This window comes from Gossypium hirsutum, chromosome A10 (assembly GCF_007990345.1).
Source record: "Gossypium hirsutum isolate 1008001.06 chromosome A10, Gossypium_hirsutum_v2.1, whole genome shotgun sequence".
In the NCBI taxonomy this organism is placed as follows: Eukaryota; Viridiplantae; Streptophyta; class Magnoliopsida; order Malvales; family Malvaceae; genus Gossypium; species Gossypium hirsutum.
This window is the reverse complement of record NC_053433.1, coordinates 34,209,172-34,235,469: the sequence shown is the minus strand read 5'-3', so window position 1 is coordinate 34,235,469 and position 26,298 is coordinate 34,209,172. Positions and strand designations below refer to the sequence as shown.

Genomic DNA, 26,298 nt, shown 5'->3' with positions numbered 1-26,298 from the left:
TCAGCATCCACTCATAGGATTGTAATTCCTTCATGAGCTAAGTCAAAGTAACCGCCTTGTTCCCCAAGTTGTAAGCAGCCCTAAAACCAGCAAACTCATTGGTTAAGGATTTAAACACTATTTCAATTTGTGTGTTCACATCTAGTTCAGCCCTATTGTCCTCCGCTTTCACAAAGAATCCTATAAGCTTAAACAAATGTTCTTTGACTGGAGTGTCAGTTTTCTGTTGAGAAGTCATCAAATTTGTAATAACAGATTATCGAGCCAATATAACTTGGCCTCCGAGAAAATCCTCCAAATTTATCATGATCTCTTTAGTAGTATGAATATTCTCATGTTGCTTTTGCAACACACTACTCATGCTTGCTAACATATAACATCGAGCAAACGAGTCAAAACCTCTCTAGTGATTTCTCGCTTTGGGCTAAGCTTCAGAAGGATGTGAGAATGCTAATAAGAGGAGTAAGAGACATATTTGAACTGAAAAAATAGAGGTTTCACTAATTACTATTTTTGTATTAGGTAAATGTGTTCATTTTAATAACGTATCAATAATGTAGTATGATACATGCGTCTTGTATTAAAACCTTGAAAAAAAAAGTACGTTGCTACGATCATTCTCACACCCATCAACCATATCACCTTGGGGTTTCATGATTAACTAGCAAAAAAATGGATTATATCTAATCAGTTTGTGAATCTTAATTCTTAAGAGTCCACATGAACTAACACCATTTAACATTTGGTCATCATCTCTAGCTTAAATATTGTTTCTTGGGAAACTATTTAATAAGAGATGATCTTGAGTGTGTAACCAGTGACTTAACACCCATCATGAACATGCTTTCATTTGTGAGTCATCTTGGGACAATCTCTTTGAAAGTCATGCATAACAAGATATCCTTAAAAAGAAATCTCAGCTAGTGAAGCCATATGACAAAGTTTACCCTTGGGTGTGACCAAGGTAGGAACTGGCTCGAAACTTTATCATGCTATCACTTAAGGACCATCAATGGAGGTCGTAGGTCTTATTCAAGGACCTTTTCCAACTGAATATTTAAAAAAAACATACAAGGTTTTTTATCCAAAATTTCAAGAATGATCATACAATAGCCTAGTGGCATTCTTGCCTAATCTAAATGACATGCTTCCAATATATGCATGGCATGTTATGGCAATTTTATAATATTCACATTAATTCGCAAGAATCAATCAATCATAAAAACAAACAATTTTGATTCTCCATAGTTTTTCATTTAAGGGAAAAACCGAAGAAGTGAATGCAAACTGTGCACCAGGTAGGGTCCCAGGAAAGGGATGTGAGTCAAATTTGACCACTTAAAAACCAAGCATTTCCTAGCCAGGGCCAATCCTAGACCTGCAATTTCTCATTACCATACTTCTCACAGTTATCGAATAACCAAAAGAAGTGAATAGAGCAATACAACACATGTATTTTCTCATTACTACACTTTTTATTTTTAATCGATCGATTGTGGATCATCTCATATATATATATATCACAATTATAACATTACATAATATAAATATTATAAACAGTTATAAAACATATATATAATGAGATAGGTAATTAAACTAAAATTGCAAGCCAAGGTTTCCATAGCTCTATTTCTAGAAAATAATTGGAAAAATAACATTGCATAATTTTTCACCACAAGGCATTCCTTGGGTCTTCAACCGCCATCGCATCTTTTCCTCATCATGGACTTCTTTTGGAAAAATTACATTTAAGTCCTATCTTTATTTTCGGCTTACAAGAATTTTATGAATTTTAAAAAATATATAACCCTACATGGAGATGATAGTCCACGGTCTATTTAATAAGAACCACAACCTCAATAAAAAACAATTATATAACAAATATATAATATCTGTAACAGCTGGTTTTTACTGAAATCAAAATAGTGGTTTTGGGACCACAAATTTGACGTCAAAATATTTATTTAATTAATATTTTTATTTTCTTCAGCATGATAGTAGTACCATTTAAAAATTTCGTTAAAAAATTTTACCATTTGCATGCTTAATTTGATAAAAAGGACTAAATTGCAATAAGTGAAAAACTTGAGTTGTATAACTTAAAGGGATCTAATGGTTATGCTACTACATGGTTAGAGGGTTTATGTTGAAACTAAACCATTGATATCATGACTGGACAATTATAGGCAATTTATATGTGTTTTTAAATATTTTTAATTAAGGTTAATTTGGTAATTTAATAAATGCATAATAGCAAAATGGCTAAAAACAAAGCCATCATCTTGTTATGCTCATCCTTTAAACTAAAGATTAGGGTAGAAAACTCCAGTAAATGACCTTAAACTTTTGGCTACTCAAGTCTCTTGCATGTAAGTGTATTTCATCCTATTTTTAATGATTTCTATGTTTTTGGAGTCGTTGTAGCTTAATCTAGTTAGCCTATAGACTAATTTGCAAAATTTTTGAATATCTAAGGTTTCACCATGAATGTATTTTAGTTGCTTGTGATGTTTAATGGAAGAAAATGGATCCTTATTGTTAGATAAATAACTTTTGTTAAGTGATTTTTGATAAATTTGTTAATTAGAGGTTAAATTGAAAAATGTGAAATACTCATGGTGTAATTTGTGAATTAATGAAATGTGTGGGCTGCTATAAGCTTGTATGATATTCATCTAGGCTTGGGTAAAGGTGAAATTGCATGAATTTCATTTTACGAGCCTAAGGACTAAATTGTAAAGAAATCAAAAGTATAGGGGAAAAATTTTAATTTTGGTAAAATGTGAATTTGAGTTTAATTGAATAGAATGATTATTGAATTGAGTTGAATTTATTCATTTAGATCAAGATAAATCATGTATGGCTCTAGATCGAGGCAAAGAGAAAGCTTCAGATTCTCGACTTCATTTTTCTACGTTTATCGTCAAGGTAAGTTCGTACGTTTAAGTTTCATTTTTATTTTATGATTTGAATGTTATTATTGTATAATACTAAATTTATTGTTGATGAAAAAATCCAACGGCATAACGTTGATCGTCGACAAATGAAAAGGGATAGCTTCGGCTATCGAATACGAAAAGGGATAGCTTCGACTATCGATTATGCAATGGGATGGTAACGACCATCAATAATGAAAAGGGATGGTGACAACCATCGAACTATGAAAAAGGATCGATCTATGTAAAGGGATAGCTTTGGCTATCAAATTATGAAAAGGGATGGTGATGACCATCGAGCAATGAAAATGGATGGTGACGACCATCAAATTATGAAAATGGATAGTTTTGGCTGTTGAACTATGAAAAGGGATAACTTTGGTTATCAAACTACGAAAAGGGATGTGTCAACCATCGTATTATGATCTCGTGTAAATTTTGGTAAGAGATTTCAGTGTAAATTACATTAGTTTGATGGAAGGTAGGTAATGTGTACCTTGTGAAAATTAAGAGTATGAATGTACATATATAAGTTTATGAACTAGTTATTCTCATGTTGGGTTGGGTTTACATGCTTTGTGGTTATTTGTTATATTGGCAAGGTTAGACTATATGTGTTATGATCTTACTAAGCATGACATGCTTACTTTGTGTTATTTTTCTGTGTTTTGTAGTTGTCGAAAGCTCGTTCGGGTTGGAAAGTCGTTGGAAATTTATCACACTATCTATCGGCTTGTTTGGTACTTACAAATGTTTAATTTTTTTATAATGGCATGTCTAGGTATTTTGGCTAATGTTGGCCATGTGTTTTGGTTGTTGGAATAGCCATTTGGTTTGGTTTGTGATTTAGCATTTTGATGTTGATATGAGCTTAGTTTATTGCATGTAAATATTAACCTTATTATGATCGATGTTTGGCTTAATATGTTTTAATTGTGATAGATGAATATGCATATTGTATAAGTCTTATAACTTGTTGTGGTTTGGTATATTTTTATAAAAGGTATATATGTCTTTTGATATTAGTGAATGAATAGCATATTTGGCACCATTTGATATGCTATGGTAAGTTAATTCAATGGTTTGAATGGATGCAAGTTTAGTTGAAAGTTGGCTAGTCATTTTGGAAAATTTGAATACATGGTTAAACATGTTTATAAATTGTCATTTGAGGTGCCTAAGGGCATATTGGTTGTATGATGTTATATCATATGTACATGACTTATTTATGCTTGATTTTTGGTGCCTTATTAAGGCATGTTCATATGTGCATTTTAGTTATAGGTACATACTAGTTTGGGTGAGAAAAATGGCTTGTAAAATGGTCTATTTTCGTCCACACGGGCAAAGGCATGGCATATGTCTCAGCTGTGTGTGACACACGGCCAGGTTACACGGCCGTGTGACCCTTATAGCTTTCAAATGGTTAGAAATATAGGTTGTTACATGGCCTAGCACACGAGCGTGTGACCAAGTCAGAGAGTTACACAAGCATGGACAAGGGCTGGGACACAGCCATGTGTCCCCATTTCAAATGCCTACACGGCCTAAGACACGGGTGTGTCTCTTGGCTTTGTGAGTCACATTGGCTTGCCACACGACCCATATGACCCCTGTAGCTTTGAAAATTTTTAATGTTTTCCAAAAAATTCTCTAAGTTTACGATTTAGTCCGAAGTGTTTCTAGTGCATATTTTGGGCGTCAAGGGCTCGTATATGGGACAATATGAATGATTTTTTTGGTTTTTCATATGAGTATTGATGTGGTTTAAAATGTTGAAATTTCTGTCTATTTGTTTTATAATCTTTAGTAATGCTCCGTAATCCCGTTTCAGCGACAAATATGGGTTAGGGGTGTTATAGTATCGCTTCTGTAACATTTTGAATTAGGGTTTAGTCAGAATAGTGGTTTCGAGACCAAAAATTCAAAGTAGAAATAATTATTTTATGATTATTTGATTAGCCATGATATGATTGCATGTTTGTGTGAAATTTTCATGAAGAAATTTTATGCCTAAAGTGTCCAATTTGAAGTTAGTGACTAAATTAAATAAGTTCCAAAACTTGAGTTCTAGAAGCTTTAAGTATGAAATTACTATGGATTATAAATTAGAAGGTCTTAAATAACAATTTAACCAAGTTCTAAAATTTTGAACAAAAATGGGCATGAATAGGAAAATTTTGAAAGAAAAGCCTTAAAGGCATTTTGGTCATTTAGTAATTAAAAGAATAAAAAGGGAAAAGGAAGCAAAATTTATGTCCATCTTCTTCCCAAAGTGCCAAAATTTAGGTGGTCTCCATAACTAGGATTTTTCAACTTTTCAAACTTGATTGTAAGTACCTCCAAGCCCGTTTTTAATGTTCTTTACATTTTTGAGATCCTTGATGCATGATCTATCCATTTCTACCCTTATTTTGAAGTAGGGTTTATGTTCAAAAAATTACCCATGTATGACATGTATGTATTTTGATGTTTAATGGAAGAATATGAAGGTTTGATGTGTGATAAACATCATTTACAAAGTGATTTTGCATGAAAACAACTAAAAAGGACCTATTTGTAAAAGTTGTAAAATGAGTAGTAAATATGTAAAATAAAGAAAAATGTGGGCTGCTAGGAGTAGGAACATGAATTGACTAGGCTTGGGTAACAAAGAAAATACATGCATTTCATTTTACGAGCCTAAAGACCAATTTGTAAATAAGTAAAAAGTTAGGGGTAAAAAGGTAATTTTACCAAAGTATGTTTTATGGGTCGATTCGAACAATGCATGCAATAAACAAGTTAAATTTGGCATTATAGATTAAGAAAAATATGATTCAGGTCTTGATCAGGGGAAAAATAAGGTTTACGAAGAATAGCCTTGTTTTCATCATTTTGTACCGAGGTAAGTTCATATACAAACAATATGATGTTATGTTATATTCTCGGTGCTTGAGTATTATGTGAATTTAAATTCTTTAATGCTATTATGAGTTATGCGTTGATTGCTCCATGAGTAAGTGATTGGTATTATGAACATTGAGATCGACATTACGAGCAAGCTTGACAGAGATGTGATATCGAAGAATCCCGTTTGAACCTTAGGAATAGTTTAGGATACAAGTGACATGTCACTAGGAACCATGTGATTTATGAGCTCCAGAGATATGTGATATATGTTTATGTGGTTCCGAGTGCTGGTCTTGTACGTCCTACCGGTGGTTGGGTAGTCTGGCATGTGTTACGGATACCCGATAGCTTGTGTAAGTAGCCCATCTTATGTGAGCAGTCCTACCGGTGCAAGGGACACACAGCTAGATCACACACCCTTGGGGTAGACCTTGCGTCACACACGGCCTAGACACACGCCCATGTGTCTATCCGTGTGGACAACCTTGAGGCTATTTTCCAAGCCAATTGCCGCCCTTATTTGCACAAACACATACATGACTTCAAAGGCAATTAAACATGGCATAATTGGGCACTTAAACATACATAAACAAGACATGATCATGATCATTTCAACTTTACTAATACATGCATAAGACTTCATACTTGGTCAAGCCAATTTTATAAATTTGCATGCACTAGGAGTTGTGGATCACTTTCATTTAACATACTCATGCCTTAGTTGTCATCATGCCATTCACTCACAACAACCAACCACATCACAATTGCATAGGCACATACATGCATATATGAATAGGTTTACAACCCAATAATCAATATGAGCCATATCTCATGGCCTTATACAAAATCAATAATATCATCATAAGACAACACATTTGGCTAAACCAATATGGCATAAAAAAAAGACCAAGTCCCTATACATGCCATACTCAAAATACTTAAATTCACTATACCTAAAAGATTAATTTGATAGTGTGAATCGAGTTTCGACGTCCCTCGATCCTCAAGCTAGTTTGGTGATACTATAAGAAAATGGAAAGGAAAATGGAGTAAGCATAATGCTTAGTAAGTTTGCATGTAAATAATTAACAACATTAATCATGCATTATTATATACATAACACAATAATATTTATCACAATGTCATTAAGTATCATAGATACATTTTAAGTCATGTCATTTACATAATGTACAATAAAACTCATTATTATAATTCATTCATTCACTTCTTCCAATGTCTCATCGATTCATAATCTCAATGTTTATGAACTTTGTGTACGTACCTGTACCCTTTCAACATGATCATACCTTGTCATCTCTTTGACATGATCGTTGGATTACCCGTTGAACCACTTGGAACACTAAAGGATACTCGGGAACTCTCATACACATGGTAGGATGCCAATGCCATATGGGATCACATATCGATGCCAATGCCATGTCCCAGACATGGTCTTACATGGGATCGTAGATCGATGCCAATGTCGTGTCCCAGACATGGTCTTACATAGGATCGCACATAACCCTAATGTCATGATATTTGTATCCTAACTATTCCTAAGGTTCAACCGGGGTTTAGAGTTATCGAACTTCATCGAATCGTCATCGAGTCATCATTAATTAATTTCACAAAAATAATTATACAATTCATGCAATATTAAACCATTAAATACATAATAATGTAACGTTACATTATTTACACACGAACTTACCTCGGTACCAAAATTGTTGAACTTATATCATACTTATACCAGCCCACATTTTCTTTCAAATTAGATTTTTAACCACTTATTTTATAACTTTTACAAAAAGGTCCTTTTTAGGTGTTTTCATGAAAAACCACTTAATAAAAGATGTTTATCATGCATCAAACTTTCATATTCCTCCATTAAACATCAAAATACATGCATGTCACACATGGGTAAGTTTTTGAACATGAACCCTAGCTCAAAATAATGAAAGAAATAGCTAGATCATGCTTCAAGGATTTTAAAACATAAAGAACATTAAAAATAGTGCTAGGTGTACTTACAATCGAGCTTGAAAGGATGAAAAAAACCCTAGCTATGGCCCTTTGAGAATCTTGGCTAAGAAGGAAGAAGATGGACACAATTTTTGACTTATTTCTCCCTTTTTATTCTTTACTAACCAAATGACAAAAATGCCCTTAAGGCCTTTCTTTCAAATTTTCCTATTCATGCCCATTTTTGTCCATAAAAATAGAAATTGGGAAAATTTCTATTTAAGGACCTCTAATTAACAATCCATGGCAATTTCATACTTAAAGCTTCTAGAACTCACATTTTGCAACTTTTGCAATTTAGTCTTAGATGTCAAATTGGACACTTTATCCATAAAAATTTCTTAATAAAATTTTCACATAAGCATGAAATTATATAATAGACCTCATATTAATCATAAATTAATTATTTCTAATTTAGATTTGTGGTCTCAAAACCGCTGTTCTGACTAGGCCCTAATTCGGGATGTTACAGCTTTGGCTACGTATGAGGCACCATGTGTAAGCTTTTCGAGTATCCGATAGTATTCCAAGTGTTCAACGGGTAATTCAAAGTGTAATATAATGTATATGACAAAGACGAGAAAGTAAGAGATTATGTTATGAGTTGATATAGGTATGTAAACCAAACTCTTGAGTAATGCCTTGGTATATGATGAACTTATGATAAGGCTGTTTATGTGATGAGCAAGTTTAAGTGGTTTGATGAAATACAAATTTGTGTTCATTATGTTAAATGTATGTTAAATACGTGTTTAGATAGCATGTTATTTGCATATAGACTTACTAAGCTTTAATGCTTACTCCCTTTCTTTCCATCTTTTATAGTATCGCCAAGCTAGCTCTGGGATCGAAGGACGTCGGAGACTCGAACGCACTATCAATTGAACATTTGGGTATAGTTAGTCTCAACATTTCGAATATGGCATGTACAGGTGACTTGGTTATTTTGTGATATGTGTCATATTGATTAGCCAAATGTATTGGCTCATGATGGTATTATGATTATTTTGTATAAGGCCATGAGATGTGGCTTATATTTGCTTCTTGGGTTGTAACCCTAATTATTTATGCATGCATGCAATGTGTTTATGCTTTGTGATATGGTTGGTGGTTGCTTGTTGGTAATGGATATGATAAATGGCACATATGTTTAATGAATGAATTGGGACTAATAGGTATGACCATAGCTATGGTATAATTGAGTAGATTGAAGGTAGGTTTATAAGGATGAATAAAAATGAAATTAGTGTAGAATGCCATATGAAAGCATGACGGTTTGAACATGTGATATGTTGACATTACAAAGTCATGGATTAATCAAGATTGTGAGTATTTGAGTGACTAAATATGCTATGATGCATGCCATAAAAAATGCATAAGTGAGTGAGCATTTGAGGGTGGCAAATGGCTTGGAAAATAGCCTCAAAATTGTCCACACGGGTAGACACACGGGCATGTGTCTAGGCTATGTGTGACACACGGTTTGCCCCCATGGGCTTGTAGTCCGGTCGTGTGTCCCCTGCACTTTAGTTTTGCAAAATAGAATGCCCAGTAGTAAACACACGGGCTAAGACACGGGCGTGTGTCTTGACTGTGTAAGGGACACGGCTTGGAGACATGGGCGTGTGCCCAGGCCGTGTGAAGTCTGAACCATTTTGTGAAAAATTATGAAATATTAATCAACCGCACGGTCTAGCCACACGAACGTATGACACGGCCGTGTGACTATATTTTGGTGCTGATGTCATAAAAAGAAAGTTACACAGCCTGAGGACACGGGCACGTCGAGGGCACACGGGCATGTGCCACTGTTTCATGATTTTTTTCTATATTTTCCCAAAGTTTTCTAAAGTTCCCGATTTAGTCCCAAACCACTCCCAATGTATGTATGGGGCCTCGTAGGCCCGTAATAAGGACAATAAGCATATGTATAAATGAATTTGATTTGAATGAAATTTTAAGGCTTAATTTTGTATGTTTGCTCGTGTTTAAGTCCTCGTATCCTGTCCCGGTGTCGGACATAGGTCAGGGGTGTTACGGCATCAATTCCCATATACACCTCAAAACATGCATAAGATTTAAAGAATGTCACTTTCTATCTAATCAAATCATTTAAAAAGAAGATAAATTTATTTTGATTATCTCTTTATACTTATAGATAGAACATAACTTGGCTCTAATGCCAATTTTGGAAAAACTGGTTTGAAAAACGTAACAAAATATAAGTTTAAGAAAAAGCCAAAGTTTTAAAAAATTTTCCAAAACAAAATCTTGGTTGTGTTATCTAAAGTAATAAACACTGAATCAAAATTGCACCTTTTCGATTCGCCTAGGATGAGCACTTCGACCGAGTAGTCTTCTCCTCTATCCTCAAGCTCATGTCTACTGAGTTTATACTCCCTTCGAATTAGAAAATTTTTTACAAAAATTACCAGTGTGGTAATTTTGCAATGGGTCAAGTTTTAAATTAGAAAAATATTTCTAAAATCTTTTTGGAATAATCTCTTTAGAGAATTTTCTCTCTACAACATTCTCTTTAATTCAAGTGTGTATAAAATAATGACCCAAGGCTCTCCTTATATAGGGAGTGTTTAAAGAGTTCAACTATGATTAAACTTAATCACTTTAATATTAAATCTTATTAAAATAATTGTAACACCCCTTACCCGTACCCGAGACTGAGATAGGATACGAGGCATTGCCGAACACATACACAGTCATTCATGCAAAAACCATAAAATTTGTGTCCAAATTAAAACTTTTCAAACACATGTATATCGTCCCTTATATGGGCCATCAAGACCTAAAACATACATCGGGGTGGTTCGGGACTAAACCGAGAACTTTCGATAAACTTTGGACAACTTACCAAATTTCTTGCTTTGGAGAGTCACACGCCCATGTGTGTTGAACCGTGTGGTCATACACACCCGTGTGGCTTGGGACACGCCCGTGTCTTCAGCCCATCTAACTTTCTGTTTGAGACATCAGTAAAATAATTTGAACCACACTGCCAGGCCACATGCTCGTGTGCTAGGCCGTGTCCTCCACACGATTGAGACACATGGCAGTGTCTCTGCCTGTGTGGCTAACACTTAGGCTATTTTCCAAGCCTTCATGTTTCCCATAAACCCTTACAACCTTATACACATCAAACTTACAACTCATGGCATCATTTTAGTGATTAAACACCCTTTATTAAGACACATTCAACATTAGCTCATCATTATACATATGTTCCACCTACTCATGATAAACTAGTCTAGCCACATTATTACACATTCATTTGAACTTGTCATCTCATTAATCACTTATACCATTAAACTATGGTTACTAACTTATACATCAAACATCCATATTCAAGGCACTATCATCTTATTACCATATTACACGTTTAATCCATGGTCATGACCACCTCGATTGGTCATAAAACATACCTTCAACACACATGACATATTACCAACCATGCATGGCAAACAAACATATTCATATCATCACATCATATGCATTAAAACGTAACATGATTAGCTAGACTTACAAACCATAATCAATATAAGCCACCTTTTATGGCCATATACAATAGCTCGATATAGGCCAATACATTTAGCCAAATCATAATAACACATGTCATAGAACTAGGTCCCTATACATGCCACTCACTTGATATTTTTGACATATGCATCAACACTCCAAAAATATTGGCTGTGATGCTGCCTCTGACGATCTCCAACCCCGAGTCGGCCTAACAACACTAAAAGAAATGGAAAGGAGGGAGTAAGCTTTACGCTTAGTAAGCTCGCATGCAAAATAATAAACAATGTATTAACATGTCATTTTTCAATTCCTCTCTATTCATTCAAAGTCCAGTTAAGTTGTTTTCTTGAGTCATGGTCACTAAATTATTTATATCCGGAGCTACAGGACTCCAAATTGAGAACTGCTACTTTTCCCCAAAACAGGACTCACATATCTTCTTACCATAAAATTTTCAGAATTTTTGGTCTAGCCAATAAGTACAGTTTATTCTTTAGAATCACCCCTGTTTCACTATTTGACAGTTTCGATCTCTTTGCAATAAAAATTAATTATCTCTTTGTACAAGATTTATAATGTTTCCATTTGTTTCTTTAAAAAATAGACTCATTAAGGATTTTAAACATATAAATTATAATCCATAATTATTTTTGTATAATTTTTAATGATTTTCCCAAATCAGAACAGGAGATTCTAAAATCATTCTGACCCTGTCTCACAAAAATTCAAATATCTAATAATATGACATTCGTGCTTACATCATTTCCTTTATATGAAAATAGACTCAATAAGCTTTAATTTCATATTTTATTCAACCTCTAATTCAATTTCCACGATTTTTGGTGATTTTTCAAAGTTACACAACTACTACTGTCCAAAACTATTTTATTACAAATTTCACTCTTACATAATTTCACCTACTCCATCCCATCTTACCGAAAGTTCGCTCAACTATCGAGCACATTGCTCATAAATTTCCACAAACATATACCTGCACTTATTCATCACATGGTCATGTTCACATGTATTTTCACTTAGTCAATTTCTCGTTGAACTCATCGGAATAATAACAGATACACAGTTGCCTGCTCATATTATCACCCTTGTAACCGAACCTATCTGGTAAGCATAGTAGCCTGCACTTAGTACTACACATGTGACCAACAATCTGGTACACGTAGTAGCATGCACTTAGTACTACACACATGACCTAACCATGTAATACACGTAGTAACCTGCATTTAGTACTACACACGTGATTGAAGTTCTCGGGTACGCATAGTAGCCTGCACTTAGTACTAGACATGCAACCTAACTATCTGGTACACGTAATAGCCTGCATTTGCTACTACACACGTGACCTAAAACCATCTTAAACACATAGTAGCCTGCACATAGTACTACACATATGTTCTCATAATGGATCATTCATATCATTTCTATTCCGAAGGTTCAACCGAGAAATTCCTCACTTTTCAACATTTAACAAACTCATTCATAGTCTATTTCGATTCGTAATTTACATCAATGATCATTCTATAGGCAGCCAGATCTCATATAATAACGAATATAATAATATAAAAAGTATCGATATATTATTTACATACAAACTTACATTCCTTTTCACCCTTTCACAAGTTATCCAACTTAATAAAACATCATGTTATATCAAATTCTCAATATATTAAGCTATTATATAGCAAGCCATCAATGATTGAACCATCAAACATTTCATGTGCTACTAGTCATATATCATTGTTCTCACAAATTTTATACGTCATTCTTTCATCACTTTTCAATATATTAAATCATGCCATTCGTGCAAATAACAAATTAGAATTTTCAATTCAAATATGGCATTGCAATATTATTGACACATGAACTTACCTCGGCACCAAAATAGCAAAAAGAACCTAACCGTCGATTTTCCCATTTTTCACCCGATCTAGGTCCAATCCTCATTTTCCTTGATCAATAATATCATATTTAGTCAAATTATTAGCCACGTTATTTAATGTGATCCAAAAATCACATTTTGGAAAATTTATGTTTTTTCCACTAAACTTTGTCAAAATTACACTTTTACCTCTAGGCTCGTTAAGTGATTTTTATTCAATTTTCTCACTCTATAGGCCTAGCCGAACCATTTTCATAACTATAGAAAACTAAAATTATCATCAAAACACCCTTTTATACCATTTTTACAACTTTTACAAAATGGTCCTTTCAAACGTTTTCATCAAAAATCGCTTAGTAAATGTCATTTATTTAACACCCAACACTCATTTTATACCATTAGACACCAAAATGAATGCATGTCACACATGGTTCAATTTTTAAACATGAACCCTAGCTCAAATTAATCGTAGAAATAGATAGATCTTGTTACGGGGATTGCAAAAATGTAAAAATCATTAAAAATCAGGCTAGAACGGACTTACAATCGAGTTTGGAAGCTTGAAAAACGCTAGCCATGGTTTCTCCATGCAAATTTCAGCCAAGATGTTGAAGATGGACAAAAATTGGCTTTTGATTTTGTTTTTAATTCATTTTAATAACTAAATGACTAAAATGCCGTGAATGAAAAACTTTGGAAACATGTCTAACCATGTCCATTTTTGTCCACTTACTTAACCAATGGTCTAATTACCATATAAGGAGCTCCAATTTAAAATTTCATAACAATTGGACACCTCTAGCATGTAGAACTAAACTTTTACACTTTTTACGATTTAGTCCTTTTGACTAAATTAAGTGCCCAAACGTCAAAATTTTTGAACGAAATTTTCATGAAATCATTCCGTGAAACTTTATACCTTAAAAATATAATAAAAATAAAATTTTCCTCATCGGATTTGTGGTCCTGAAACCATTATTCTGACTAGGCCCAAAATTGAGATATTACAATAATAGAATGTTTATCTACAGATAAACATAAAATTAAATTTAATATTAAACTATTAAAATAATACTATTTTTGGAATAATGAATCTAAAATCTAATTCTCTAGTGAAATTCCAAGAGGGATGTAACTTTTCCACTGCTCAACCATCGACGACCAACCGCCGTCGGCAATAGGGATACTGTCGTCGAAAACTGGAACGTTGCCATCGCAGACCAACACCGCCATGTTTGATGATGCAGGTGTGACATTCTTATGGCACCCTGAGCCAGTTCGACTGTTGGGGTTTAGTCCTGGTCAATGACGATTAATTTAATTTTACTTGATCAACTTGTTTTTGGGTCTTGGTCTTGATTTTGGGTTCTTGGGCTCAATTTACAATCTTAGGTCCAATTTTCAAGTTCAATTACCTGTGGGATCAATTATCTGACTTGAAGATTAACTTCCAAAAATATCATATTAATTTTAATTGATTTGATTAATTTAATTTTACTTGATCAAAATTAATTTTTCCAAAATCACTTAGATTTTCCAATTTAATTTTTCAAGAAAATTATTTAATCAAATTCTCTAGTTGAATAATTTTTATGACCATCTAATTTAATTCCACATTGAATAAATCCACTCAATTAAATTATTCCCAAAGTCGTAGAATTTTCTTCTGATTCAAATACAGTCGTATTGAGCTTTTGTTGAGCTAGCGGAGGGACCAATCGAACATATACAATTACGCTCTAGTGCAATTACTTAATAATGGAGGTAGTCCACAAGAAGTACCATAATTGAAAACTCCTTATTATATACTCTTTTCGAAAGCAATCCATTCAACTGCTTTATCTAATGACCTCATCATGTGTGTGTTACACTCATATGATATCCTTGATTCCTTTGAGTTAAAGCTGTTCACTCAATACAATCCTATTTTATCTCATTGCCAGTATTGTGTCTTCTTAATGATTAATATGATCACTTTCAACAAATGACTGTGATAAAATGCTCGTTAGAGAACAAGCAACCCGTGGCCACGTTCCATATTTATCAATCCACATAATGCCAATGAGAGGATATCATTAACTATTCAATTGAGCTATGAATTTCACTGTTACTTGTAAAGCCATGACATACACAAGTCATGTACCCGACATATTGGCTATGGGCTCGATCATCTTTAGAGTATAAGTCTGTACTTATATCAAAGCACATGAGTTGCATACGCATGGACAGTGACTAACTCAGAATTTAGGTAAATCACACCGTGAACGTCACAAGTAAATTAATTCACAAACGGATTCAGAATTAATTCATCTTGGGTCCAGTTTAATGTATCATTCTACCAACGAATACATCTATTTCTCTACTCGTGGAGTCAACTGCTCTGATAGTCAAGACTAGCCATCTCTCTAATTGAAATTGTAGACGACATAATAATCATTCTTAGTATCTGAATCAACTGCTCACATTGATTCTTTTACAAGATTACGGACTCATTTAGATTATCTACTAAAGTAAGTCATCTTTCTCACGATGTAAACATTCTTTACAATGCCACTTATCTTCAATTTGAACTGGACAATCAATGAGCTAATATTTGCTTGTTACAATTTCGATATGCATGAAAAATATAAAAGACATAAATACAAAAGACATAATAGTGAAATGTGAAATTAACTTTATTTATTTATTCATCTTTCAAATAGATAGAGAACAATTACATGTTTACTGTAATATGGGTACATTTCCCAATAATTTACATGCAACAACTAGAGGGTTTTATAGTCTCAAAAAAAAAGGACTATATTTGCTTGATGAAAAAGTCCATTTATGGCCTGAAACAGTCACTTAGGCAATGGCATAAGAGGTTTGATTCATTTATGACTAATCATGATTTCAAAAAAAGCAACTTTGACAGTTGTGTTTATTTAAAGAAAAACAGTGATGGTTTATTTGTATATCTACTCCTCTATGTTAATGACATGTTTATAGCAATCAAAGATAAATGAGTGATAAGAAAAGTCAAAACCCATCTTAGTAAAGAATTTGAGATGAAAGATTTGGGAGAAGCAAAGAAGATACTTGGGATTTAGATTCTCAAAGATAAAAAAAGCATGTAAATTGTACCTAAATCAAAAAAGGTACATTGAGAAAGTTCTTTATAGGTTCAATGTGCAAAGTGTTAAGCCTGTTAGTGTTCCATTAGCAGCCCACTTCAGACTTTCCTCAGCTTTGTCACCGCAATCAAATAATAAGATTGACTACATATCACATGTTCCATATTCTAGTGTAGTGGGATCTCTCATGTATGCTATGGCTTGCTCACGTTCAAATTTATCATATGCAATTAGTACAGTTAGTAGATACATGGCGAATCCCGATAAAGAATACTAGAAAGCAGTTTAGTGGGTTTTCAAATACTTACAAGGTACTACTGATGTTTGCTTATAGTTTGGAAGAACTAGAGATGGAGTTGTTAGGTATGTTGGTTTTGATTTTGATTTTGATTTTGTCGAAGACCTTGATAAAGGAAGATCTCTCACAGGGTATGTCTTTACTATTGGGGGTTGTGCAATTAGTTGGAAAGTCACATTGCAAACTACAGTTGTTTTGTCTACTACTAAAGCTGAGCACATGGCGATTATTGAGGCTTGTAAAGAAGTTATTTGGTTAAAGGGAGTCTTTGGTGAACTTAGTAAAGACCTTCAAATCAATACAATGTTTTGTGATAGTTAGAGTGTCATCTTCCTTATGAAGGATCAAATATTTCATAAGAGAATAAAGCACATTAATATTCGATATCATTTTGTGCGTTATATTATTGCTCATGGTGATATTATTGTGAGCAAAGTTAGTACTCATGATAATCCTGCGGATATGATAACTAAGTCACTTCCTATAACCAAGTTTGAGCATTGCTTGGACTTGGTTGGTGTTCATTGTTGAAGAATACCCCTTTAGGGGTTTTGTAGAAGAGGTGGAGAACTTGTTCGTTAAGAATTCATGTTAATGTGGAGATTGTTAGAGTTGTGTAACCTGAATTCTTGTTAAAGAAATTAAAGTGGCAAAAAAAAGGAATCTGTGTAGGGCTTAAGGCCAAGGGCCGAATAAGGTTTTTCAACCTTTAAATACATATAGTCGAAACTCCTCTTGTATTATTTAGTTTTCAATATTAGTGAATTTATTCTCCTCTGCCCATGATTTTTTTTCTGAAAGGATTTCCATGTAAAATATGTGTGTTTTATTTTTCTTTTTTTTATTGCTTTGCGATTGTTCTATATTGTCATTATCGATGTTTAATTTTAACAATATTAATATTTATATATTTTATAGTAATTAAATCTAAACAGATTAAAAAAAACTACCAAAGTCTGTATGAAGGGGAAGAAAATGAAATGATAAAACAACGAAAAAATTTTTACAGTGAACTCCAAGTTAATACTAAAATTTTTCAGATTTATTCAAATTTTTAGTGTTTTTTAAACCTAAATATTTTTTATAAACCTCAAAAATTTTAATGCGTTTTCTAGAGCTCACAGTAAAATTCCAAAATGCGGCTGGAACACAGTTTCTAGTTTCAACTGTATGAGAAATGGTAGAATCAGAGTACTAACAAGTTCCATTTTCGTTATTAAACTCCCAAGGAATTAATGTAGATATTGTGGAGTGAAGGATCCATGGAGTTTCTTAAACCTTTCATTTAAACATTCAATCCACGTTTCAATTTGCAGTCATGGGTCATCTTGACTTTTATTAAGAGAATCCATCATGTTTACACTTAAATTAAGATTGATGTCGTATATTAATATCAACTTAACAAATTTTTCCTTCTTTCTATTTTTGCCTCAATTCCTCCGTGAATGGCTCGGGGGATAATGAAATACTAAACAAGCGTTGTATGATTGACGACTCAACCTGTCATCGTCCATTGATGTTGTTATTGTTTCAGCAATATAAATTGGAATACGATTAAGTGCATAAGTTTAAGGTTTGAGGGATTTAGAAATAATTTAAACAGTATATAATAAAAATTGTAATGCTCAAGCTATTTGTTCAAACTCAAATTTATATTCAATATTTAAGAAATATTTGAATAAAAAGAAATTAGGTTCGAAAAATTAATTTTGAAAAAAAAATTCTGTCGGTTTAAAATATAGACTGATCTTTAACTCTACTACTGAAATCAAATTTATAATAAATTGTTTTTATTTGTTTTTTATGTATTATATACATATTTTTTTAATTCAATTTAATTATTATTTTATTTAAATTAACAAAAATATATAAATATGAGCATAGACGATCGAATTCAATTAATCAAAATTTAAATAATTAATTATTTTTAACATCTTAATTCAATCCAACCTGATGAAGCGTTTGCAGTTATGTCTTTTCTTTTCTTTTTTTTTCCAATTTCCATATACAAGGAATTTGACACTAAATAGATGGTAGTATTGATACTAAACAGATAGTGCTTTTCATTGTCGGGACATGTGTGACTTAAGTCCTTTGCATGTTTGCCTCCATTCATTGAACAACCATAAATAAAATGAATATCCATTCCTAGCAATGCAAATTAAATATTATATTTAAAAAAGGTGAATATTTAATTATGAATTAAGTGATAAAAAATTATGTTTGAAGTTTTTAATTAATATTAATTTTAAGTTTGATTTTCAAAAAAAATTATATTTTTTAAATAAAAAAAGATATCATTAATATTTTGATTTAGTTGGCAAATTCAGAGTTTTTTAAGTCTTCAATATTTAAATTTGAGATTTATTATACATACATAATCTTTAAGTTTCACCGTATGTAATTATTATGTTTAAGTTTTAGTCTAATTTATTAACTTTAATCTGAATTGTGGTAGTTTTTAATTTATTTATACTTGAAATTGTTTGATTTTATTGTATAATTACTTGATTAATCCGTATTATAATAATTTGATAATTATTTTCACTATCACGTAAATTTGTATCCTACTTGTAATACTTAAAAAAAGGAGACTTTCTTTTATTTATTTTTTTTCAAATTTTTATTCACATAATATAAACCGTTATTTCCAACTGCCAAGCTGAGTTGTCACCATCATCCACGTGGACAAGACCCCATGGTAGCTCCATCCCCAACCAAAGCTGAGATCATGTAGTGACGTCACTTTCTTTGACTTAGCCGCCTTGCTCCAATTGACCCCGTGTTCATTTAACCTTAAAAATATTCAATAAAATAATGCCACGTCATCTTCCTTGCCGCTTGTTAAACCTTTTTACGCTGTCGTATTTTACGTTTAATTCCTCCCTCCCTTAATTTGAAGTATATAAAGGAGCCAAATCTTAAACTACTGCTCTGCATTAAACCCCCTACACTTGCACCAAAAAAACAGAGTTGAGAAAAAAAAACAGAGCAGATCAATGGATTCTTTCCTGTTTGAGTCCCCAAATTCCATTTCCTCATCGGAATCATCATTCGGGTCGTCGGAATTTTCTCCGTTCAACCACAACTCTCTTCCTTTCAACGAAAACGACTCCGAGGAGATGCTTTTGTATGGCCTACTCACCGAGGTCAAAACGGAAACATCAAGCTCAACGGAAAAGGGTAGTCCGACGAAAGAAAAGTGTTACCGAGGAGTAAGAAGGCGGCCTTGGGGGAAGTTCGCGGCGGAGATAAGGGACTCAACCAGACATGGGACAAGGGTATGGCTTGGAACATTTGAGAGTGCAGAGGCAGCTGCTCTGGCTTATGATCAAGCCGCTTTTGCTATGAGAGGCAGCGCCGCCATACTCAACTTTCCGGTGGAAAGAGTGAGGGAGTCGCTGGAGGAAATGAAGTGTAACCAAGAAGAAGGGTGTTCGCCAGTGGTGGCTTTAAAGAGAACACATTCTATGAGAAGGAAAATGACCGGTAGAAGTAAGAAGGAAAGAGATGTGAGGATAAACAATGTGATGGTGATTGAGGATTTAGGTGCAGATTACTTGGAACAACTTTTGGCTCAAACTGCTACACCTTACTAATTCACACCAACATATACTATTGTTCATCTCTATTTATTCTTAATATTTTAGTATGCAAAAGTATATTTTTAGATTTTATATGAAAATACAAAATTAACCTCGATTATAATAAAAGGTTTTTGGTAAATTTATTATTGAATTTAAAATTTAGTTGAGAGTGATAATAACTCAATAAAATACGTAAATATAATAATAGATATGTATTTTAAACAGATATGAGTTTCTCTATGCAAAATTTTTCAAATGCAATGATTTCGTCTATTTAGGGATTAGCTCTTTAGATTGGAGTACAAAATTATAGGTATTCAGAATATTCAAAGAGAATAATGTCTTTCGCATTATCACCCTTATACTCTAACATAAACATAAATATATGTGGATATCAATAGATTATAAATTTTTTTATGCAAATCTTAAATTATTCATACCTTTCAAACCCCTTAATTTGATTTGATTACATATAAATTATTATAATACTAGTGATATCAACTTAATTGATACTTAAATAGCATGTAAATTTGTAATAAATTAATCAATATATATGGCTAATTAAGGTGGAAGATGTTGTTTGTTGGGATTAAACTCACATAATACTCTTAAACGTTATATAAATATATGGTGAATTATACATGATTATCACATAAAAAGAACATAAGTAGTATATGAATACATAGGTTATGATTTACAAATAAATATATACTTAAATAAGACACTTCTAGAATTATGATACGTAGCTCTTAATAATTTTATCTATAGGCTAGATGTAAACCGAAAGGCAACTTCATTCAAATTACTTGTCAATAATGGAACATGGGATTCAGTTTAATGAAAATATTAGATTTTATGAAAAATATACTTTTTAATAGAAATGAAAACATTAGATCTCTTTCAAATATATATATATATATATATATATATTAGCATGTCGTATTTTCTTTTTCTTTTTTTTTTGGTAAGTTGTACGAATATAATATATTTATTTTTATATATTTTCAATCACGTACATAAATTATATTATCATTTTTAAAATGGTCATATTTACAGTGTTTTTCTTTATATTGTGTTTAAAATTATTAAATGTATAAAATAATAATAAAGTAATTGACAATATCTCAGGAAAGATCCAAAGAGCAAATAATTTGAAAGTTTGTTGAGTTTGCGTTTTAGATTTTTCTTCAGTTGCAATTAAATTGAATTACTATCAAATGAAAACTAAAATTATATTCTCATATTTAATAATATTAATTTATTATATAAAAATAACTTGTGACATAAAATAAGTGCTATATTTATCTCATATAAAAAATAATCAAGCCTTATATTAAATAAACCTTAATAGTGTGTGAAAATGTAATTATATTTGAATTTTTAATTACTTAAAAATAAAATAAAGTGACAGAGATCTTTTAATATAAAATATTCAATTATATTGAAAGTATTTATAGTAAATATAAAAAATATGAGATTTTAAGTTCGAATCCTAAATTGTACAAATTATGTATAAATTTTTAAAATTTTATTTTAATTTAAGTCACGTTACATATAATTTTTATTTGTATATATTTTAATTATGAATTTGATTGAATTTTGTAACGGTTGTTTATGATTTTTTTTTTTTTTGCTAAATCAACTTATGCATCGAGAATAGTATGGAATGACTGCCGCATCAGTTATATTTCTTCTTATAAAATTAAGACTCAATACTTTCATTTGAATTCAACTCTAACTTCATCTAGTAATACTTCCATTTTCGTTACAAAAATGTTTTAGTATATATATATATTGAAACTCAATCTTTTTAACCCCTTCTTTTAGGTATATATTAATAATATGTATTCTTTTTTCTTTTTTATCATTATAACTTAAAATGTGATCTCAAAAGAGATTTTTTAGTAACCTTTTTTAATATATAAATAATAATTTTAATATACTATTACTAAAGTTTTTAGATTTTATAAGTAAGTAAAAAAATTAATAAATATTTTATATAAATATATATTTAAAAAAAACACATAACAACTTTTTTAAATTAATTATAGAATAAAAAAATATACCAAACGTATATTATATATTAAGCATGTTATAGAGTAGAGGGCTAAAGCCCAAAACCGTCCAAATATTCTGAAGTCCAGAAACGGCTACTTATTTTATTAATATATTTGCAGTAGTTGGTCATAAATTTCGCACACCGACAGGTAAAACAAGTATAAACTATAAAGCAAATTGAAAATTTTGGTAGCCCTTTTACTAAAACAGTAAAATCTTATGTTTTCTTTTGACTCCTTTCTATTTTCATAGCAGATGTATAATAATAACAATATTATTATTTTGTATAAATCAAAAGACTCGTCCAATATTAAAGAGAAATTCAATAAAAATATTAAGTTTGTAAAACAGTTTTAGCAGGAGTGATTTCTAAGTTTTTATATCTTTCATTGAAATTTAGTTTATCTATTTTTATTTCATGAAAATTAATTTCTTTATTTTTTAAATTTTAAATTTTATGTCTAAATATGGATACCGTTAAATTTTTTTATTAAATTTAAATTTATTATAACATTAATTTTTTGTTAGATAATAACCATGTAGATATTTTTTTATTTCAAAATATCACAATAAATTTAATAAAAATAATAAATTCAAACGGGATTGAATTCATAAAGATTAAAAAAATAATTGAGGATAAGTATAATTTATTTATAGTCTAAACCAAACTAATAATAAGAAAAATAATTAATTGATTTTATTTCAAACTTTCTAATAAATGGAGCTCTTTGCATGCATATCTAGACTCTTCTATGTTTAGTTAATTTAGTAACATGTCCTAATTTGATTTGTTTTTTTCATTCAAGTAAAAAAGTTTATGCAACATAAAAAAGCACCTTTTCATAGGAAAGAAAATGTATGACCAGCTTTCATTTGTTGAAGATCAAAGTAAATTATGTTAGAGATCTAATTAGTTCTTCATTTAATTTTACAAATAGATAATCTCTTTGGGCCATCCTTACTATTGCTTCTAAAATGGGCAACAACTATCTTTTTCTTTCCCAATAATCTATAATTTACTTCCCCTCTTAATACTTGGTTGAGTTATATTTTTATATTCAATTAATAATCACTTTCAAAATTAAATTTTAATTTCAAATGCATAATATCGAATTTATCCCTTAATGTCTATATATTTTGTCAATTCGACCTTTATTTTTTATTAAATTTAATTCTCAACCTTTTACAAATAGTCAAATTTGACCATCAACTTTTTAAAAATAATAAAAATGAATGTTAAAATTTTAAAACAACAGCTTGCATGACAAAAGCATGCGTACTTTATGCTTTTTTTTTGAATTTTTAATTATGATTTATATTTTATTTTTATAATTTTTGAATTATTTGTTGAAGTGACATATAAGTCATACGGTATTATGTTAATATGATATATACATGAACTATAATGCAACTTATCACACTAACAACGTTAAAAAAATAATATTTTAATTAATATTTCTATTAAAAAAAAGAGTAATTTAACTTTTTCTAAAAGTTTATAAAAATTAAATTCAACTAAAAAATAAAAATGTTAAAAACTACCGAACGTAAATGTTGAAACTTCAATATATTAAACATTTTGAGGTATCAATTGTAAAAACACAAAATAATTATTAATCCAAGTAAACAATTATATTTAAGACAACCACTTTAGGTTTGAAATTGTCACGTGATTCTTGACTACGACATTTAGAGCCGTGGGTGAGAAACTGAATTTAGTGAATTCAAAAAAGTATATTTGATATTTCATGAAATTTCACAGGGCGTTAAAAGCTCATTCATGATGCAATACGTTTAATGTCCCAATTTCATCATAGAACGGTTAGTTGAACCTGGTCACTTCATTTCATAAAATAATAATAACTAGTTTAGTAAAAGAAAATTTTATTAATTTAGTACGTATCCTAAAAACCTTTTAAAGACATAAAATTATTATTATATATTCATCCATAGAGAAATTATTTTATGAATTCTTCCCACCATATTATTCATGGTCCTTTTTTAATTATTTATAAAATTTCAATAATTTTTTTCATGTCATTGCCACATAATTTTGGTAATTTTTTACCCTAAATCTAGAAACTCGAACCCCGAACATGTAACCTCAAACCCTTAAATCTTAAATCCCAAACTTGTAAATCATAAAATCACAACCCTAAACACTTGAACCCTAAATCCTGAACCCCGAACCCTTGATCCTTGAACATTGAACCCCAAACTCTAAACCCAAAATCCAAACCCAGACACTAAAATTTAAATCTCAAACCCAAACCCTAAACTTCGAGATTCGGGGCTCAAGGTTTAAGGTCAATGTTCGAGTTTAGGATAAAATAATTTCTAAAATTATGTGTCAATGACATAAAAAAATTGTACAAAATTACTTTTTTTAAAAAAACTGGTTGCTCAAAAATAAAAAAAATATTAACTTATAGAAAAGAAAAACAAAATGATTAAATTTTGTAAAAGAAGAAAAGATGTTTGTTTATAATTTAAAAAATTAATTATTTTAAGTAATGTAATTAAAATTAAATTAAATTGGAGAGCATTTCAGACATAGATGAGTGTATGATAATTTTTTGTTATCTTAAAAGTTTAATGACGCGACTATTTTATTAGTGTCTAAAATCTGTATTTTTTAGATATTCTAATATAACTCATTTCCTCTTTAATTGAAAAACAAAATTCAATAATCAGAATATTGATTTCGTTTCGGAAAAATAAAAACATGCAAAGGCAGTGGATAGAGGCACCACCCATGTCCATGCAGTGTATCTGTCAAGAATGCCAATAATAAGGTAAAAACCCAACTTACAAAAGGGAAATCAACAAATATTGAATCTTTCGCAGGGATTTGTTTAAGATTCTATCTTGTCTTGCCTTATCAAAATATTTTTTTAAGCATCTGGATTCTTTTATATATAAAAATTACTTTTCTTATCATATTATGAGTGTTTTGTAATTATTAAGTATTAATTTTTAATAGATGTTATTTTTGGAAGAGAAATATGGTTAATGTAACGATCCGATCCGATATAAGATAGTGTCGAAAAATGTGACAATGTCTTCATCTTGTCCTTAGGCCACCGTCCAAACTAAAGAAAGAAAAAATAAAGTTTGTTTTCATTTCTCAATTTCGGTTCCAAAATTGACAATGTATTCATGCTTTTCTTTGTATAATTTTATGAATTCATAGTCTTTTAAGCTTGATTTAAGAGACACAAGTGTTAGATTTTTGTAAAATATTAAATTAAACACAAGCTGCCATTATTGAATATTTGATAAAATTAAGCTTAATTTTGATGACAAATTGAAGTAAAAGTTTTGAACATGTTAGGATTAAGTTACAAGGTAGTGAAAAATGATAAAATTGGTTAAAAATTTTAACAAAGTTTGATAGTAAATTTTGTGATAGACTAAATTGAATAAATTGAAAGCATACGAAATTATGCTATAAATAAAAAGTGCAAGGTCACTAATGAAAGAATATGAGATTTGATTCAAACTCAATGGTAAATATAAAAAAATATGAGTATTTCGGATGTAGGGACTAAAATGAATAAAATGCAAATTATGTTGATTATGTGTTTTCATGTGTGATTAGATGAAACTAATACCATATTTATAATTGAATTATTGAATATAACTAAAGATGACGTCGGGCCATCTCAAGAGAAGGAAAAGGCAAGAATTGTAGACGAGTAACTATTAAGGTTTGTACTTTTATTATCTGAATTCAATATGTATATATATGCCTTGTTACAAACTAGCTTAATTAAGGTAAGAACCTTACTTGTCTCATGATTTAGTATGTATATGATGATGTGAAATGGTATGGATCAAATTGAGCTTGATGTAATTGGTTGTGTATGAAATTATGATTTGTGGAACATATAATATATAATATATATACTTGAAAACATTGGTTATCCTATTAAATGTCTCAGGCAGAGTTGGGTATAGT

The 26,298-nt window shown here is 30.9% G+C and overlaps 1 protein-coding gene across 1 annotated transcript; it reads left to right on the top strand.

Moving 5' to 3' along the window:
• The first annotated feature begins 19,301 nt into the window (after window positions 1-19,301).
• LOC107896054 (ethylene-responsive transcription factor 1B) lies at window positions 19,302-20,389 on the top strand. Its single transcript, XM_016821204.2, has one exon. The coding sequence runs from the start codon at window positions 19,692-19,694 to the stop codon at window positions 20,289-20,291; it is 600 nt and encodes a 199-aa protein (XP_016676693.2). The 5' UTR covers window positions 19,302-19,691; the 3' UTR covers window positions 20,292-20,389.
• The last annotated feature ends 5,909 nt before the right edge of the window (window positions 20,390-26,298 follow it).